At 36.3% G+C, this 21,219-nt stretch overlaps 1 protein-coding gene across 8 annotated transcripts in view; it reads left to right on the top strand.

The window, feature by feature from the left end:
* wwk (white walker) overlaps window positions 1–16,507 on the top strand; it is a 38,197-nt gene extending 21,690 nt beyond the window's left edge. For 2 of the 8 annotated variants that reach the window (XM_064697934.1, XM_064697935.1), the window contains exons 3-19: window positions 1,570–1,822; window positions 2,006–2,376; window positions 2,816–3,108; window positions 3,172–3,327; window positions 4,695–4,760; window positions 9,072–9,207; window positions 9,270–9,400; window positions 9,466–9,765; window positions 9,938–10,267; window positions 10,764–11,108; window positions 11,171–11,259; window positions 11,571–11,705; window positions 12,572–12,875; window positions 13,788–13,886; window positions 14,336–14,732; window positions 15,099–15,244; window positions 15,314–16,507. In XM_064697934.1, coding sequence (XP_064554004.1) covers window positions 1,570–1,822; window positions 2,006–2,376; window positions 2,816–3,108; window positions 3,172–3,327; window positions 4,695–4,760; window positions 9,072–9,207; window positions 9,270–9,400; window positions 9,466–9,765; window positions 9,938–10,267; window positions 10,764–11,108; window positions 11,171–11,259; window positions 11,571–11,705; window positions 12,572–12,875; window positions 13,788–13,886; window positions 14,336–14,732; window positions 15,099–15,244; window positions 15,314–15,529 — 3,767 coding nt within the window. In that variant the 3' untranslated portion in view covers window positions 15,530–16,507. Of the gene's footprint in view, window positions 1–1,569; window positions 1,823–2,005; window positions 2,377–2,815; window positions 3,109–3,171; window positions 3,328–4,694; window positions 4,761–9,071; window positions 9,208–9,269; window positions 9,401–9,465; window positions 9,766–9,937; window positions 10,268–10,763; window positions 11,109–11,170; window positions 11,260–11,570; window positions 11,706–12,571; window positions 12,876–13,787; window positions 13,887–14,335; window positions 14,733–14,920; window positions 15,024–15,098; window positions 15,245–15,313 lie in introns of those variants that run through there. The other 6 variants (XM_064697940.1, XM_064697937.1, XM_064697936.1 and 3 more) reach the window with 6 other exon arrangements.
* Window positions 16,508–21,219: the final 4,712 nt, after the last annotated feature.

The raw sequence follows: 21,219 nt of genomic DNA, 5'->3' as shown, positions 1-21,219 counted from the left end.
ATTTTTGCGGTTCGTTATTTACCTTTATTTTTTAGTTTGTTAGCTTACCGACCGCTCCCCACGCTCGTCTTTTGTACCTGCAGTGGTTATGCAACATGCCAAACTGCAGGCTGTGCGGCTTTTTGTGTCATATTTGAGCTATGTATGTCATGTGGGCTGCTGCCGCTCCTTGACACATAAGCTCGAGAGCTTTTCTATAAATAATAAAACGCGACTTTAACTATATTTGCTCGAAACATGCATAAAGAACGTATATTTACGGCTCCAGGAAAATTCGATACCCCTGTGAAATAGCGACTCTATTCTATAATTGTGCAGCTTATAATAGCTGAGTTGGTGAACGTGACTTGAAGAAAAGAAAATTATGTATACAAGAAATATATTTCCGCCTAGTTTTTCCAATAGAGCTACATGAAGTTGTCTGTTGTTAACAACACATGATTCATATATAAGAAGCATAGTAAAACTAATAAGAAGTGCTATCTTCATAAACAAAAATGTTTTTCATACAATAACTGAATTTTAAACCAATCGTTCCTATGACAATTAAATGATATAGTGACCCGCTGTTAATAAGATGTTGCTCATATATTATCAGTAGCATCGTAAACCAAATTATTCAAGTTTGCTCAAGATATCTTCATAAACAAACGGTTTTCCAACAAAAACCTACTTATCCATGGATTCTTCCTTTGGCAGCTGAATGATATTGTGGTCCAATGTTAATAAGATTTTGCACATATATAAGGAGCGTAGGTCAAGATATCTTGATAAGCAAAAAAGTTTTCCATGCAAGAGGCTACCTTTCAACTGATCGTTCCTATTGCAGCTATTTGTTATAGTTACCCGATGCCTCCAACAGCTCTCTTTACTTTTGTTTAAAAACTGTTAATCTTCAACATTATTATTTATATATTTTATATATATTTTCAATTATAGTCCTTGATTACAATCCCCTAACTGCTTTGCATTGGCTCCTGCAACTTTAAGGACACCCCTCGTATCTGTATCTGCATCCGTATTTGCAGCTGTGCTTTGTATTTGCATCTAATGGTCTTATTGTTTTTTTGCGCTACCTGCATTAAAAGCAGTTTGCACTGCCGCCAATTTTTTATTGTTACCCACAAAATTCTACTATATACTACATCAGACGCGTTGTGAGCTTTTTGCTACAGTCTATAAATATGCATTCGTTCGGTCTAAACAAACCGCAACAGAAATGTATTGCCAAATATTAAAAAAAAAAACAGTCAGCTATTTTGTCAAGGTTTTTTTCCGTTAGGAATGAACCATAACAAAAGTTATTTTTAACGTATTTTTTTATACCCTATAACTATGCAAATGTGTGAATGGAAGATTCTTATAGGCAACATACGATATATTCGCTTGGAATACTCCATCAAATTATCCATTCATAGAGACTATTTACAAACTAGAATTGTGATAAACTTTTTAAAGATTGCTTATAAATAGGATATAGATCACATAATTTATTCTAGAAAACATTTTTTTTGTACCCTACAGATTTTATGCTCTGTACTAAGCAATTAATTTGAAATTCTTTTGCAGCTTCCCGCCAACTACGCCGCAAAGTGCCCTATGCCGGCCATTTAATGACCCCGCGTCGCCTTTGGCTCAACAAAATACCCACACAATGCGATGTGGTGATTGAGTTTCCCGAGGATGCGCCAGACGAGGCACTACGTTGGCTACTGGCCCGCATACGCTCTCAGCCACCAGCAGGTCTGGGACTGTTAGTTCAGGTTAAGGCACACGAGAGCTCCAGACGCAATGCCTTCTATGTGAGCGCGCCAGTTAATGTGTAAGTGGAACAAATATAATTGACAATAATCATAAATTTATAATTATGGGTTTATTTTATGAGTATATTTGAAATTAGAAATTAAATTCATTTGCTTGAGTATTATACATATTAATTTATCAAGGTTCCATTTATGTTTTAAGCCGAATCATTCTAAAACTCAATCAACTCTTACTTCCGCAGCCTGTTTAAAGCGGCGGAGGAGGCACGTCTGCCGAAACGTTTACGTCCGGATTTGGGCGGCGCACTGCGCGAGTTCACCACCCGCGAGAGCCACTGTTTCCAGCAGCTGCGCGGCGATGTGGGCAGCGCCGCATTGTTCACCTCCCAGGAGCGCCAGTGGCTGGTGCTGCAGGTGCTGCAAGGCCTACGCGCCGGTTGCAGCGATATTGATGCGTTGCAGGGACGCGCCACAGTCGCCGAGGGCCAGAGCATTGTCGCCGCCTGGCAGGAGTCGGGTCTAATCACACAGGTCTTTCCGCTGCACGAGACCCGCTCCCTGACACAGCTCCAAACGCAGTGGGTCAAGCAGATCTTTGCGCCGCAGCCGCTGGGTAAGTCTGCCTTCAGTTGCGATACACATTTAGCTTATATAAAAAAAATGTTTTTAAATCATCTTAAAAAATATGAGCATAATGAAAGATATTTTAAAAAAAAAATTGAAATAAAGATCGGTCAAGAATTAGATTCTTGTCTTAAAAACTTGTTTTTTATTCAAGATATCTTTAACCTTAAATATTGAACAATCGTATCCATCATATGTCTTACTATATCACATAGAAGAAGGAAGGAAGTAAGAATCGGTTTAAAAATAAGGTTTTATATGACATAAAGTTCTGTTTTCCAAGATCTTCCCTAAACTCAGTTTCACAATTCCCCTCAAGTATTTGCTAACTCGTAAGGCTATTAGGGTATTTAAACTTCGGCGTGCCGAGGAAAGCTGCCTTTTCTTGCTTAACTGCATATTTCACTTTTGTTTTTTATGTTTTTCAGATGACATAGCAGCCTATTTTGGCGTTAAGGTCGCACTGTACTTTGCCTGGCTGGGCCACTACACCTGCGCTTTGGGCGTGCCCGCTGTCTTTGGCACCATACTTTATTGCATACTGTGGGGCAAGGGTCAAACCGCTCAGGATATGGGCCATGTGCTATTCTCGCTGTTCAATGTGGCCTGGGCTTCACTGTATTTGGAGGCCTGGAAACGCTACTCCGTCGAGCTGGCCTTTCGCTGGGGCACGCTTTCCACGCCCCCAGAGCTGCTTGAGCCGCCCAGGCCCCTCTATAAGGTGAGTAACCATTGATTACCTTACAATTTGCCTGACTAAGCCGTTGATTTGCTGTGTTTTTAGGGCCCGCTGGAGGAGAACAATGTGACGGGTCGCCTGGAGCCGAAGGAAGCGCCCGCTTGGCAGCGACGCGCCTTTCGCTATCTGGTCAGCTTTCCTGTGATTGGACTGTGCCTCTGCATGGTGTTTGCTGTGATGTTTCTCATGTTGCGCTTCCAGGTGAGTGAAGCATCAATTAAATAAAAGAGCACATATTTCGGTTTACCGACTACTCAATACCCTTGCAAAACAAGTGAGAGCATAGTTTGATAAAATTAATTTGGTGCAACTCTAACTTTGTCTTTTTGATAAAGTGTTTGCTCTATATAGAACCTACCTGTCGTATTATAGCAAAAATTGTTATAAACAGGTTATTATTGCAATATTAACATTATTAGTTAAATACATTATTGTCATAAATATCAGTGACTCGAAATAAAACAACGCAATGATTACATAAAAAACCTAAATAAATAACTTTAAATAAAATAAAATGAATAAATAAATAAAATAATAAAATAAATTAATTAAATTAAATTATATAAATAAATCAATTAATGATATAAATAAAATAAAAAAATTTAAAAAATAAATAAATAATAATTATAAATTAAAATAAAAAAAATAATAAAATAAAATAAACAAAATAAATAAAATACATATATAAAATTAATAAAACAAATAAAATAAATGGAATAAATTTAAAATATTAAATAAATAAAAATATAACAAAAATAAAATAAAAAAATAAATTAAATAAAAAGTACAAAATAAAAAAAAAATACATTTTTATTTTATGCTATTAAATTAAAAATGCAAAAATGGTTATCTTCTTTATCGAAGATAAACTGCTTTCGAAGAGCTTAACAAACTGAATTAAGTAGCCAAACAGCTGCTCTTATTGCAAGGGTATTACACATTAAATATTCCTTTCGAGCAATTTGCACGATTATCACACAGTGCGTATAATTAATATTGTTTTACACTTATGATAAACCCGATCCCTGCTAATCTGTGTGTGTGTGTGTGTGTGTGTGTGTGTGTGTGTCTCGAGGGGTTGCGTTTATATGTGAGTGTGTTTATTCTAATGCCTGCGTGTGTGGGGCGTGTTTATCAATTTGCTTAACGGTATCCTTTCGCATTTCATTAGCGCTGTTGTTACTGCTCTTCGCGCTTTTACGAGCACACGCATACAAGTACACACACACAGCCGCATAAGCAACCATACTTACCTACACACACACACACACACACACACACACACAAACATAGCACCCACTCACACACTTATTTGCCCGGCTTCCGTTTGCTTCGTGCTGCTGTATTTGACTTTTTATGCGCACACCATTTTTGTCGCTTGTGTTTTTGTTTATTATCATTTTCGTTTCCTTTTATTTTTGTGCATTGCCAATAAACAAACACAAATACAGTAACAAAAAATCAAATGAAATGAAAACGTTATTTATCATACATCACGCCTCATTGAATTATTTTCTTTCTTTTCCGTTTTCTTTTTCCGTTTGTTTGTTATTTCTTTCTTTCCACAGGATTGGCTGGATCATCATAAAATACCCGACAAAGGAATTGCTCAATGCATGTATAATTTGCACAAGGTTTTTATTCATTTTTTTTACCTTATTATTATTATTAGTAATAAATATGTTGTGCTCACATTTCAACTTTTATATTTTATGCGTGTTGGTCTTGTAGTAGAATTTATTATCATGTCATTATTAACACGCAGTACTCGGCCATAATACCAGACCAAATAATACGAATTTTATTGGTCGTTTATTACCATAACATTTTGAGGTTAGATTTTGTGTGAGAAAGCAATCAAACACTTTTTACTGCTAGGATGAGAAATATAAAGTATTTTTAATTTAAATGAACCAGAATTGTGTTGATAAACTGTTCAAACATTGTTGATAAAGTTCTGGTTTGCTTGAGTGACGTTTCAGATGCTTAAAACAGAGTTAGTTAATTATTCAAAGGGATTTTGATTGACAAAGACAGTGTTAGCAGCAGTATTAGGCAAATATTCAAACGAATTTACACTGAAAACAAAAAAACCGTGTAAACAGCAATGTTAGTGAGTTATTCAATTTAATTATTCAAATTTCAAAATGGCTGGCGGATTGAAGTTAATTAGAATTTGTAAGCCAGTGTTGGCAAAGCCGTGTGTTGAGAAAGTTTTTTATACGAATTTGGAACAGTACGATAAATTCCTATAATATGGAAAGCAGTTAAAGCAAATCATAGTTTTAGCTGGCTAAAACCAGTGGTTAGTTACATATTCCACGAATCTGCGGGTCATGTTTTAATTAAAACTTTTTCCACAAGCTTTTGCAAGACATTTTCAAAATGCTTTTGGCCATCCATTTGCATAGCTATTTTTTTTAAGGCACACACACATACGCACTCTCCACACAGACTTGTCAGTTGACATTAATTAAAATGTTGAGCAGGAAAGAAGAAAAAAGACGCCTGTGGCGAGGACACTGTTTAAATATGAAGAAGTAGCAGAAAAGCGAAATAGAAACCAAAAACTGGCATTGACAAAATGCGGGACTACGCACTGCTCGACATTCGCCATATTTTACGCACAATTGAATGCTTGGAATAACAGCAACAACAACAAAAGCAAGAAGAAGCACAAATAGCTTTAGCAAAGAAATCATTTAGGCTGGCCCGTTGCCCCCGCGACCGTCCTTGAAAGACTAGCAGCTAGCAGCAGCCTCTTATCATAAAAGAAGTAAGGACAGCTAAAAGAAATGCGAGTCATTTTAAGAAGCATCTTTGCGAAACTGAGACTTTTACGAATTGCTGAACATAAAAATGAGTGTAAGCTAAAAAACTATAAACATGCATGTTAAATATACAATGCGCAAAAAATAATTGGGATATTATATATAATATGAATATACACACAGTGCTATTGGGCTTATAATTCACAACTACTTTTAGCTCACAGGACGCTTAGGTTAGCTTAGATTAGTTGCCTAATCAGCTGTGCTTGTGGCCAATTCTGACAAATTTTAATTCACTTAACTCAATAATTCTGAAAAAACGTGCTAGATATATTTAAAGCGGTATTATTTATTCTACAAATTATTTGTAAATGTATACTTCTTACATTTTAAAGCTTTCTAGATGCAACATAGCTGAGAGTTATATTTGCTGCTGTCTCTATGCTTTACTCTGTCTCTATAAAAATGTACTGAATGGAACTTAAAAAACATATACAATTTTTACCCATTGTAAATGGGTTCAGGGTATAAAAACTAGTCTCTCGTGCTCGATTTGGCAATCTAAAGAGTAAACAGTTTTAAAAAGATTTGTTTTTACTATTCTTATTTAAAATCTGTATATCTAGAACAGAAGCACAGCGTGAAAATTTACTTCTCAACACACACACACACGAACACACACACATGCACACATAAGTGTTAAAGAGCTACCACTTCACATTCCGCTGTCCTCTTTTTCAAAGAAACCAAGTCCACTGGGACTATCCACAAGTTGACCTGACAATTGACATGTTTTTCGTTATTCCTGCTGTTGTAGCTGCCATGTTAGATTGATGCACTTTGTTGCTGCTGTTGCTCTTTCATGCAGGGTCCTTGGCTTAATATAAACAAGTGAAAATCTAGACACTGACTAGAAGATACCCTGTATGCTGCTACGAGCTGCTATAGCAAGAAATCGTACATTAACCATACGCTGCCTTTCACTAAAGATAATTCACTCTTAAATAACTTCAGTGCTTATTGTTAGATCTTTGTTATGCCAGATATGCATCTTTTACTATGTATGTACAGCTTAACAACTGTTAGATGCAATCTACACCCATTTTCTTTGGGTACAGGGTATATGAAAGTTTTCCGGCTAACTGAACCTTGGACAATGACATTTAAGCTTTACAAAGCGCAACATTTAGTTGCGATAATGAGGCACGTCAGTTGTTTCTGCATGTGTATGTGTGTGTGTGTGGGGCTGTCACGTGCAGCAGGTTGGGCAGTGTTGCAAAAGAGCTTAATACCTGTGTGGCCAAGTGGCAGCTAACTGTGTTGTGACGCCAGGTTTAATGCGCTGTGCTCGAGCTGCTAATACAAATGTCAGGTGCATGGGATGAAGCTGTGCGTGTTGCACCAAGGAGCTTAAAAACATATTTATTGGATTTAAGCTTTTATGGTTGGCATTAAGTTAATGGCCTTCGACAGCGCCATATTTTAAAGTTTTTATATATGCATATATATCTATTAATATATAGAAGTAATACTACATATATAATAGAATGAGGTTAAACTCTTAAGATTTATTATTGATTTTAAGAAAAGATAATATAAACTAAGCGCTGGAATTCTCTTTGATTTAAAGAAGTAATATCTGTGCTGAAATAATTTCTAAAAAGATTTCTGTTTAGTTTCACAACTGTAATTCTTCATGAATGAGCTGTTGGATCAGCAACAGCTGCTGTCGAAAGAATGAATACTTACTTTTTTATGTAAAACACTTTAATGAAAATGCACGAAACATATTGCACACTTAGTCATTCATTATGCGCTGTCCTTTGTTCCTTTCATTGTCCTTGCTTAGTCCTAGGCTACCATTGCCTGCGAGCTGCGTAAATTATGAAATTCAGTTGGCAGTTTAACCAACTACCTTGCTACAACAAGCTGCTAATTAAGATGAAAATTATGCAACAAGACAAAAGAGACGCACGCATATAACCAAAACACAGCACACACACACACTCACGCACACTCACACAGGCACGCGCACACTCTCGGAAGTGAAGGCAGTTAAAAAAGCGCAAACAGCTTTTGTTATTGTGTAAAATGAGAGCCGGTTTGTGGTAGGCATTGTTTTTTTTTGTGTGCTATAAACACCCAACAAATTGACTGGCTAAAGGGTATATTGAAATCCCTGTTAAGAGCATTGCATAGAAATAATTTGACAAATGTACATTGTGTGGTCAAAAGTGTACAGCTTGAGGATGTCCTGTAACCCGATCTCAAAGAAATCAAATCTTTTATGACTAGTGCTGAAAAACTATTTATAAAGGCGCCACCTGGTGTTGGTGTTAACTATCGTTTTGCAACACTGTGCATTTTTTTTTATTCAACGCTTTGAATATTTTGTGAATTAAGGGCTAATATAACAAGAAATAAAGAAATAAATAAAAAAAATTTTGAAAATTTATAATATCAAAATTTGTAGTTAATTAAATGTAGAACGGTATACCCCAAAATTTGGTAAATACATAGGGACCTATAACTAACTAACTAATATGCGAAAAATTTTAGCCTAAAAATATAAAAATTGTAAAATAGGAATATCCTAAATCTGGTATATATATGAGAAAATATTCAAAACATACACAATTTTACTAAATTATTGAAAATATTTGCAAATGTTTAATTTGCATAAGATGTAGAAATGTAGAAATATTTTAAGATATTTACATGATAAACTATGCGCCAACATTGAAAAAATTGCTCGTATATTTAGCAAATTTTGTGTATGCACTTCTAATAGAGGGTATCTCATAGTCTATTGTTATTCTTCAAATTGGCTAGTCTGCGCAAAAAAAGTGCCAATTAATTGTTGCTAGTTAGCCCCGGAGACAGCATGTCACTTTTGATCCCATGCCCAGAACCGCAAAGTTGTGCACAAAAGCGTGAGCCGTAGCCCTTGCCGAGCCTCTCACACAACGGATATATCATAATGTAATCAAATTAAGCTTCGATTTGGTAAATGAAGCGCGTGTGTAATAAATGAATTGCTGGCAAAATGAAATTATGTATTATTTGTTAATAATAAGCCTACCCGCTGCCTCTTCTTACTCGAAGTAAAGTTGGTTAATTTAGCGTAAATAAGCACTCATTAGCTTTATTTATTTTTCTTTCTTGCTGCGTTAGGATTGGTGGGACTCCAAGCTGCCGGAGGACAGTGTCCTGTGCTGCCTGAGTGTGATACCCAAGGTGCTGCTGGCTGGTGCCATTACCTTGATGGATGAGGCCTACTTTAAGCTGGCCGTTTGGCTAAATGACAGAGGTAAAAGCTTGCACAAACAATTAAGCCATATGGAAAAACTCTAATGGATAATCTATATGTAGAAAATTATCGGCTGCAATCGAAATACGAGAATCATTTGATAGCCAAAGTGGCGCTATTCCAATTTGTCAACTCGTTTCTCTCGCTCTTCTACATTGCCTTCTATCTGCGCGATGAGGATAAACTCAAAGAGGTGGGTTTATTTAAATAAATTGCATTTTTCCATCACTTTTGAAATGCTTCCTCAACATGTTGCAGCAATTGGCTGGCCTGCTCATCTCTCGGCAAATAATTGGCAATTTACGCGAATCGGCTATACCCTATGTCTTGGAGCAATGGAAGCTGGCCAAGCTGAGCTTTAATATGTGGGGCGCTCTCAGTCCCACGCAGCATGTGAATCGTAGTCTAGCCGAGGAATTGGCCATTGCCGAGGAGAAGCTTAAGTCTGAGGCAGCTGCCACGCCCAAAACTGTGGCACAGCAGGAGCAGCAACAACAACAGCAGTCGGCAAGCAAGCGAAACATTGGACAGGCCGAGATCGAGAGCTCATTATATAAGGTAAGAGATCTATGAAAATCCTCGCACAACAAGTTGGATGTCTATGATTAAAGGGTTCTGCAATACATAATGTAAACTAAATAAAAAAGAAAGAAAATCCACATGCAATTATTTAAATGTTATAAAAACGTGAAATTATTTTGAATAATGTTTAACTTGTGTTTTTTTTCAGTACGATGGCACATTCTCGGATCATTTGGAGATGTTGGTCCAGATGGGCTATGTTGTGCTCTTTTCGGCTGCCTTCCCGCTGGCCGGGATTTGTGCGCTAATTAACAACCTGATGGAGATACGCTCGGATGCGTTCAAGCTGGCGCATGTGCATCAGCGACCGTTCGGGCAGCGTGTGGCCAACATTGGCACATGGCAGAATGCGTTGAGCATTTTGTCGCTGGCCGCGGTTATTGTCAATTGTGCACTGATTGGCCTGTCCGGCCAGGTGTCTCGTCTGTGGCCTGGATTGACCACTGCACAAACTATAATATTAATAGTCACACTGGAGGTATGTTCAATGCCGATTTATATCCAATCTGTCCTGACTTACTGACTGATTAGCAATTAACGCACAGTCCAATTGAGACTGAGACAGGTAATGTTGTATTGTGCAAATGTATGTAACAGGCAGAAGGAAGCATCTCCAAACCCATAAAGTATATATATTCTTGATCAGCATCATTAGCCTAGTGGATCTAGCCATGTCTTTCCGCCTTTATGGCCGTGTGTCTGTCCGTCGGTTCGTATATATGAAGGAGTCTTATAAGTGATAGATATATATTGAAATTTTAAACGTATGTCCTCCTAGTGGCGAGTACAGCTACGAGTTTCCTTCCAATAATCGATAACTTGCTCCGTTTCTAAGCCATCGATAATAATCGATATCGAAATCATGTTTCTTTTAGTAAATCTCGTAGGTTTTAAGAGCTAGACAAATCAAGTATCTTTCATCTAATAGATATCTTAAATTTAATATGACACGTTCTTCTTTTTTTTATGCACAGCACATCATGCTGGGACTGCGGCAGGCGTTGACTTGGCTGCTGCCGGAACTGCCCTCCTGGCTGGCGGCGGAGATAGCGCGCGCCGAGCATTGTCGCCGCGAGATGCAGTGCAAGGGCACCTCACCGCGTCCCACACCGCCGACGCCGCCCTCAACCACATCCACACAGCCGGAACAGGAGTGCACGGGCGCCGAAACCACGCACGATCAGTCCATGGAGAGTCAACTGGCCGATGATATGCTGCTGTATGGCCACGAGCTGGCCGCCAATTATGGCCGCAGCATTGAGGCGGATGTTAATATTTATGAGAATCGCGACTCATCGCCCGATTCGCCGCCATCGCAGGTGCGTGTTTAGCTGAGCGTGCTATTAATATATTAAAGCTTACAAAACTAAATGCCTTGCAGACGAGCACAATTCTAATAAGACCGTTGCATGAATCGACACCGCCGCACGGTGGCGCCTCGCTGAGCAGCCTGCATCAGGATGGCAATGGGTAAGTGCTGGCAACTCGGCTAGCGTAACCTGTTAAGTATTCCGCACACGCCAAGTCAATTTGGTCCGTCTAAGGGCTGAATAATAAAGCTCATATATGCCTCAAGCACTCAAAGCACACAAACTCGCACAAGCACACACACACACACACGCATTTATAAATATCCTAGTCGCAATTTCAAAGTACTTAAACAATTTCTTCTGAGTATCGTCGTATATTTATATATATTTAATTATTTCTTTTTGCAATTACCTTTGACCTTCCTTTTAATATAATACCACAAATGCATTTGCCCATAAATCTTTTTATAGCGCTTGTAAAAGTTGTAGGCAAAAATCGCAAGTTTTTATACCGGAAATACCGCCATTTCTTGGATATTCGGTGCGCAATTTGAGTGCTCTGTCAACACACAGCCAAAGAATACAACAACAACAGCTGCTTAGCGGGTAAATTGTCTACATTATAGCTGAAATACTTAGATGTCTAATAAAAATGTAATCAATTGATATATTGTTGTTATATCTGTGCTGTGCTCTCATTTTTTGCTGTGTGTTGTTGTTTTCGCTTTACGAAACGCAAAATTTGTGATGCAAAACATTTCTCTCATTGGCAAATTCTTCACTTTACAAGCTGCTTCTATTAAATATAATCAATTATTATACTATTTAAAATATTTAATATGAACTATGCTGTTTATTTATTTATTTCAAATAATTGGTAGGGGTATTCCAGCAGATGATTTCATGGCAATTATATGCGCTTAATTGAATGCAAATAAATTAATAATTAATTAATAAATCACAGAAGCCCCATCTTTATTTTGTGATTTACTTATTAATAATTAATTTAAAAGTTAAAGGAAATTTTCCAAATTTTATTCATGATGATTTTTAACTAAAAATATAATTAATAAAATATTGAACAATTCTCTATTTTGATAATATTAATTAACTGAATTATGAATATTTCTGTACGAATTCATAAAGTAAAATTTAAGAGAATTACGGATTTAAGAGGTTCTTTATATAATAGATATTAAAACTCAAAATATTTTGATTTATTCAACTCGCAATCAATTTGAAAATTTAAGAAAACAAAAAGTTTCTTTCGGAATATAAACAAAGTTACGTTTCAAACGTGTTCGAAATTGAGAAAAAGGCTAAAAGAAACTTAAGAAAAGGCTAAATTAGTTTATGGATTACTGGAATACCCCTGCTTGATAATCTTTTTTATTCAACATCTTACTATTTACACTCTATATTTGTTCTTTTTTCTCTTTTTCCTCTCGCTTATGAAATATGGCACCTAACAGCGCTTCAGCTAGCACGCTAGGCCTGAACTCTGCCGCTGCCAGCTACGCTTCAAGTTTGCAATCGATGCATATTCCGGAAATACCGCCGTTCCGTAAGAAATCAAGCGATTCGGCTGATCATACTGGCAGCAGTACGAGCAGCAGTCCACAGCGCACTTCGATGCGTCAGCTTCAACTACAGCAGCTGCAGCAGCAACAACAGCAGCAACAACAACAACAGCAACAGGCCAAAATCGCAGAGATTCCGCCGTACAGCAAGACGCGTAAAATATCCGCCGAGAGCGCAACTCAATTGCAGATGAGCGTAAGACATAGCTCAGCATAATTCAATTCCAATTAATTTTCCCCTAGATATACACACACACAAACACACCCCCACACACACAATCTCTTAAAGTGGTCTCACAATCTGATTTTATCCCATAGAAATACACTTTCTTGTAGACTGACAATCAGTAAAAAACTCAATACTTGACTATTAACCTACGTATCTTAGTGCTAATTAATATGTAATTTGACCCCATGCCACAAGAAAATAATGCAATATTTGTGGTTGATGTAGTGAGTAGTTTGATCAACTTTTTATTGTCCCCTGTGTCACTTTCACATGACTAAAAGGCTATGCTATTTCAATAGGTTTAACGCAAAATAGGTTTTATTTGTTTAGATACATCTTGAAAGATATTTTCGATATGTACATATAAGTTAAAGGTCGCATCTTTATACATAAAGTTTATGTCCTAAAGTGAAATATTTATCCGATCGGATTCAAACTCAATTTTTAAGTTCTACATAAAAGTTGAATACGCTATTTTTAAACTCTCCTTTCAAATGGAAAAGCACACAGGATTTCTGTAATGCACATCACCTTGCCCTTTAAAACTAATGTTTTATTGAAGCTAGGTAAACCCTATATGGTTATATGTACTTAAAAAGTATAAGTAAGCAAATTTAATATATTAGTTCAACATTATTAATGACATGTCCACTTATGAACTGATTGGTATTCTGTTTCCAATCTCATAGTTAGTGAGAATACGTTAACAATGTTATTTTCGGAAGGGTCTAATAAGATCTAATTAGAATCATGTTACAGAATCTTAGTATAAATCTTGTAGGCAACACATTCTTAACAAATATCTGTTTACACAACACAAATTGTTCCCTAACCGATAACTGATCGAAAGTGACTTTAACATCCTTCTCCTGTTTAAAGGATAAACTACATATTAAACAACACGCACCCGAATGGATGTCCCGTTTAAAAGTCAACGATAATGCGAGCCTGCATAGAAGCATAGATTGTATTGCCAAGGTAGTGGATAGACGTGTTATACTCATATAAACCGATATAAAAGCCCCATATACGATATATGTTAATCGATTTGCATTCAAATTGGGTTGTGCTAGTTCCTTATATAATCACCATATAAAAAAACCGTATATATATAAAAAATATTGAAATATTAAAAAAAAAAAGTTTGCCTCGCAATTGGAGCTTCATTTTGTTTAGAGTTGAGTCCGATTGGCAGGAAGTTCATATTGTGTTATAAAATATTATCATTGAGGTTTAAGTTCCGGCATGGCAGCAGCTTTATTGCACTCCCACACACTGTATTTTTCACGCTGACTTGAAATACTCATAAGCCCCAATCTCATGTGCATGAACCAAGCTTTGAATGTGTGTGTAGTTATGTGTATGGAGTCAGTTAGCCGATCCAATACTTAATCCAGCCCCTTTATTATACATATATCAATCTCAAGGAACTCGCAAGCAATGCAGATAACACGGATGTATTGAAGCCTGCGCCATCCTGGAGCAATGTGGCACTCAAGACCGGCGCTCCGGGTATCATGCTGGCCACACCACCAGCTACACAGCAGCAGCAGCAAATTGTCGCGTCCTCGTCATCCTCATCAGGAGGCGGTGGCAGTGTCTTCAGTCCGAGTGGTGCTGGTCCAGTCGCCGGTAACAGCAGCATTAGCATCAGCAATTCCCAGTCACGGCCCAGCGTTGGCGCATTATCCAATTCCTCATCGGGTTCATCTCAGAAGCAGCAGCCGCAAAAGCAGTCGAAGGAGGACCGGGATAAGGCACAGGAGCAGGCAGCGGCGGCCACTGCCTCCACATCCGCTGGCAATACAGATGATGAGACAAAGGGTAAGTCAGTGAAGCTATCTAAATATAAAAAAACTGCTTGTTCTGGTTGATTGATCGACAAATTGATTGATTGCTCAACAAAGTACAGTGCAGAAACGTCTTGTCACTTGAGACTATTTGTGTGTGAATTTATTTATTTATTATTTAATTTATTTATTATTTATCGTTTATTTATTTTTTTTTCAAAGACGAGTTTCACATTTTTTGGAAAATTCACCCCACTGGGTGGAAGTGGAAGTTACTGTGAGCAAGAATTAAATTTATTTGCGAATTGGTTTTATCTTATTTAAAGTAAATTAAAAAAGTTGTGTAACACTATCAATTTAACTCGTAATCTCATTAATTTCCATTATTTTTTCACTATAGCTGCCGAGTTGGCGGCCAAGAAATCGCGGCTCAAACAGAAGTTGGTGAAAAGCGCGCGATCTGTGGCCATATTCTCGCTCAAGCTAAAGGAGCGAAGACAGCGCGAGGCGGAAAAGGCGGCTACCATTGCCGTAGAGCATGCCAAGGTAAGAGAGCAAGAATTACAATTTCTGCTACTTCAACGACTATATTATAATCTTTTTCCATTTTTACAGGCTCTGGCTAAGCTGCCAATGCCTCAGGCCGTGGGCGGTGAACTGTCTTTAATACCCATCGAGCAGCTAATACAAATTGATGATATCAGACCTGCGCTAAAGCCTGCACCAACAGTAACAACAACATCAGTCTCGTCGTCCACCCAAGCTGGCTCTTCTCTGCATTATCATCAGCAGCAGCAGCAACAGCAACAGCATCATCATACGGATAATTAAGCTTAACCAAAATCGAATACTAGCTATCCCGAGCGCACATTGTAAATAGTTTTTCTATGCACAACCCCATCTAGTCCATGTTTTAAACGATCTTTCACTAACATATTGATGATATGAGCAATTTGCTGAATGTGTGTCTTGTCCAGAGTTGGAAGCAACTAACTAACTTATACATATGTACTTAATAGTAAACAAGTAATTAACAAAAGTAATTAACACATTATATGGCTAAAAAAAGGAAACAAAAAAGAAAGAAAACATTTCGCATTTGAAATAATGCGTTAAATGTTTTTCGACCATTTTTCACACTCGCAAATCCCATAAATATTTGTTAAATGAAGCAAATGTGAAACGAATTTTGTTTAGCGTTTTTAAGCCGTTACATGTTTTTTGGTAGCCAAAATGTTGAAAGCCTAGAGCTAAAAAAAAAAATTATAAAAAATAACCAAAAACAATTTGTTAAAAGTTGATGTTACGTTTTGCATTTATGTTGCCAGAGTAAGCAATTACTTATTACTAATATTACTAATATTTGGGTACTTAAAAGAGTGCTGCAATGAGTACTTTTATTTTGCGTGTACCTTTCATTATTTTAACATACAAATATTTATTTTATAATATTTTTGCAGGCACGCTACTCATAAACGCACTTATACGTTAATTTGCGCCTCAGCTTTGTATCACACGCATGAGCCCTACTCATTCGAGCTGAATACTCATTTCAAACAAGATTACGCTTTGAATACTCGTTGCAGTTATCTACTTCTCTTAAGCAATCAAAAGACATAAACACACACACAGACACACACAACGACACGACTGTGATGCGTTCGCATATGTCGTCCATTGTTCCTTCCATATCTATATACAACACAGACAAAGTGAGTAAAGAGAAATAGCCAGATTTAAGACATGAATTAATCGCCGCACTCGCTTGTAAACTAAACAAACCTATTTACAAGAATTCAAATTCTACAACAGCTTTCCGCAAGCTATCAAAACTATTTTTGTTGATTTAATGCTTGAGCTAAAACACGAGTTTTTGTAGTACTTAGGCCACACACACAAAAGGACACACACACACACAAACACAACTCTACCGATGGATATTTGTACATAATATTTAGCATTTAAGTGTCAACGAGAAATTTACACGAAAATATTGAAATATAATTATGTGCTCTTGTGTTGAAAACGAAAACCGAAAAATATATAAAACGAATTACTAGGTAAAAGCAAATTTATTTCAAAAACATTTAAAAAGTTCTTTTCGTATAATTTTGTGTTGTGTTCTTTTAGGCATGTTGCTGTTTCGCGAAATGCAGCTTGAGAAACTCAAGGAACTGTTGTATATTTTAAGGAGCTGTTTATAATTTCTATTCCCTGAGCCACACTTTAAACTGGCACGGTTTAAAGAAAAAAGCAGGCGTGTCTTGTTGCCAAGCAGAAGTATAATGTTTAATTGGTAGTGCGTGAGGAGGAGATAATATAAAGGTAAGTACTACAAAATTCCAATTTGAATGACGATATTAATCAGAAGTGCTGCAATAGAGTTAGGTTATTTTAGGTAATATCTTAAGTATTGTGACCATGGAGGATGATTTTAAAGAAATTAAATGTAGACAGTCGAAATTGCAAAGGGCCATTTGATGACAATTTATATACGATTATGTGAGGTAAAGTGGTAAAAAGAATGTGCCAAGTTCTTAAGAAGAGTTGATGCGTCAACGTGACCAGGGAGGAAATTATTATTGATTTCAAGAGAAAAGATAAAGGAAATATATTTAGGTCGATATTTGGATGTAAACAATAATAACTCTATTAAAGAGGGATAAATAGGGTTCTCAGTAGATTTGGCTTCGTTAATAATGTGAGCATGGAGGACGTAATATTTGCATATTAAGGCATCTTGAAACTGGACAAGATGTAAATTATCATGTCATTTATATTTTATATTACAAATACATTTAATTTTACTTGAACGAATGAAGAAAAAGGCCTTGAAAAAATATAAAATATAATAATATAATATATATATTTTATACTACGTGAAACAAAAAGAAAAGTCGTTGAAAAGTCTAAAATATTATATTTAATATTATTTATATTTTATATTATCGCTGAGCTTTGATTCGTATTGGCATATCTAATCCAACAAAGAGTCTTCCAAATATAACTATTTTTTTAAAATTAAAAATAAGTTAAATTAGGATGACAACTTTAAATAGAGTAAAATGAGTAGAAAAATATATATTATATATATATTTTATGTTATCGAAGTGCTATCAATCGAATTTGTATATCTGCCGATTGGGGAATGCACAAAAGAGCTCCACAAACAATTATTTTCTTCAATTAATGAACCTGCCCATATGGCAAGAATTTGTCATATAACAAACACATGCCATTCCGTCAGCTCAGTTGTTACACTAACTCCTCCTAATGTGCATTATATATATGTGTGTGTGTCTGTGTTCGTAATGGCCGTCGACTCGTGCGCCCGGCTGCCTGGTGGGGGCCTTAAAACGCGCGCTAATTAGCGGTACGTGCGGAGTGCGTTTTGTCAGGCGTACGAAATGGGAATGGGAATGGAGCTGGCTCCGAAACTGGGGGCATTGCCGGGCACTCAGCGGCTGCAGCAGAGATCGCGCTGTGTTATCAACGCATTCAAATCAGCAGGCACCGAACAGCGAACAGGGGACAGCTCACCTGTAACAATGACATGTGTTGCTGTTGCTGTTGATGAGAGCGTTCCGAGTGTGCAATTTTGACCCCAGTGGCCGCAACCATTCCCTCCTGCCCTCCTTCCCGTCATTGGGCAAAGCTATAAAACAAAATGAGAAATGTTGTTGCAAACAAAAAGGCATAAGTGCTCTACTGGAAAGTTTCCAAATAGAAGATACCCTGTAGCCAGCCGCAGTATATATACTTTATTAATTATGTATTTACATTCTATGGAGTAATCATTTTAGAAGTAGTTCTCATTAATATTGTCCGATTGCTATAATTGATAATAATTAATGTCCTAAATATTGTGTTCACATAAGTGTACATATCAAACAGTTCAAAATTCCTAATCTACCATATATATAATCGCAAACAAGTTTTGATTAATTTGATTTTATTAGTTAATTATTGATCAGGAGAAAATATCCTAAGATCAGGGTTGCTTCCTTTTGTTATAAATATAATAAGTAGACACTGGTTTATTAAATATATGTATTTATATTTAATATAACAGTATATACATATATATTCTACATGTTCAATATACCCGTCTTTTTCTAAAATTATTATTACAAATAGATATATTTTTATATTTAAAGACTGGTATATATTGGAGATTAAATATATCCGTCTATGAATAAATAGTTGATATATTTACATTTTAATATACCCGCTTTAACCTATTTACCTTGTGTATAGGATATACAAAATTCTGGAACTGGCTGCCCTATTAGATTTAAACGTAATGATTAAACCATAGCCATAGTGCGTGTGTAATCAATTTGTTGTTGTTGCCATCTGGAAAACTTTTAGCTGGCCAATCATTATCCTTGACCCACGGGTGCTGCAACAAACAATGTGTCATTTTAATAGGCTGACATTATTCACAGTTCTGTTCGCTTGAGTTGGTAATTAAAACCAGTTGTCCGTTAAAGCATCGGAATTTTACAGCACGTTTAATATGAGCAATGATATGAGTACATTTTGTAGAGTACTATCCATTTTTTTTTTTGTTGTTTTGTTTTGTTTTGCATAACATACCTCTCAAACTGATTAATATGATTTAGAGAGAGATGCGCGATATTATTTTATAGCTGATGTGCTCAGTTCAAAGAAGAGTATTATCTATGTGAATCAGATGCATAAATGGAGAAATATTGTATTATAGCCGTTCATATTATATCTGTTTAGTAAAATAAAAGAACATTTTTTATGTGAATTAGTTTTTTGTATGTGTTAATATTCAAATATTTCACTCGAAAAACAATTTTTAAAACTAAAGACACAAAGAAGAAGAAAATTTATCTTGAACAGAAAATGAACTTAAAACACGAGCTTCATTTTCTAACTTGTACTCTACGAATAAAAGAAATTATTAGATTTATTTGATGTATTATTCCTAAAAATGTTTCTTTTGGCTTTTTTAAATTAATGTATTTAATTGAATTTTTCACTTTAAATTAACATTAATAATGGGCTTCATTTTTTAAATTTGATCCTAAGAATTAAAGATTTTATTAAATTTATTGTATTGTTCTTAAAATAGTTTTGCATACGTTTCTTTTGGCTCTTTTAAATCAATGAAATTTAAATGTATTTTTCACTTTTTAATATTAGCATATATAATGGGGAATAATTTTTTTACTATCTGATATACTGTTGTCTAGAAACTTTATTATGTTGAGGATCGAGGGATTCATAGTTTACCAATAGCTTTTGGTTTAAGGTAGCTAAGTTTAGATATTTACAGTTAGTAAATGGTATATACATATGTTCATTTAGTTTAGGATAGACAAGCTTATATTATGTTTGGCTGAGGATCTGCCTGCTACACTGAAGGCATCGATCAACTAAATCTGTTGGGTAGGTCCTTCTAAGCCTCCTTCTTCTTGGCCTCCTTAGCAGGTTCCTTGCCAGGACGATAGGGTGGTTGTGGAGCTTAAATAGGTATTGCAACCTTAAGGTCTTTTGCAATGTCCCGTCTGCGAATATACCATTCGGCTCTAGAAATGCTTCAAAAGGTCTTAGACTATATAATGCGAACTTTGCTAAAGTAAGATTTTGCGGCTATACCGTAAACTTGGAGCCCATATCGCCACGGGGGCTAGGATTACCTTATAGATAAGGACCTTGTTTCGGAGCGAGAGCTTGTTATTGGAGCTGAGTAGCCAGCTCAAACGCTTGATTTTACTTTTGACATTCTTGGTAACCTGGTTGGTCAAAAAAATGATTAAATTTACTTTTAGTATTATTTTTAAAGACTTTCTACTTTATTTATGTTTTTTTTTTTTTATTGTTAAAATTTATTTGCATTTTTCACCTATGATAAATCAAGAGCGCGGGCAGGCATTAGGTGAAATTCTCCTTATTTTTTTTTTATTTAAGAAGAAACTTTTTCTGGCACAATTTTTTAAAATTTCCAACGTTTGTACTAAAATGCAATAGCTGTACGCTTAGCTGCGGCGTCTCTTTCACCTTTTTTTTTTTTATTAAAACCGACACCAAATTGGACACAATTTAAAATTTGGCTTCTTTTTCGGCGCCCTGTTCACCGGAAATTGCAGCAAAGCAGTTGACCCAACAAAACAAACGACGGGCAATAAAAAGAAAACAACAACAAAGACTGTATACAGCGTACCAATCAAAAGAGCAAACTCTAAGATAAATCTGCGCAATAACCAAACGAAAAGCAACACCAAAAAAATACAGCAAATACAATACAATAAAATAAACAGCAAAAGGCGAGCTTGTGTAGATATTGCACGGGCACAGAGCCAGGCCAGGCATGTAGAAAACCATAACGAGCTGTGCGTGTGTGTGTGTGTGTGTGTGTGTGTGTGCAGTTGTTGTTGTTGCAGTTGTAGTTGTGTCTAAAGATCAGCGCAAGATGTGCGAAGGCTGACCAAATGATCATCATAATGACGATGATGCTGATAATGATAATGTTGATGATGCCGACGATG

Source organism: Drosophila montana, unplaced genomic scaffold (genome assembly GCF_035044405.1).
Source record: "Drosophila montana isolate Dmon_TW-CO22-7 unplaced genomic scaffold, ASM3504440v1 contig_402_1, whole genome shotgun sequence".
In the NCBI taxonomy this organism is placed as follows: Eukaryota; Metazoa; Arthropoda; class Insecta; order Diptera; family Drosophilidae; genus Drosophila; species Drosophila montana.
This window is presented reverse-complemented; position numbering and strand designations above follow the sequence as displayed.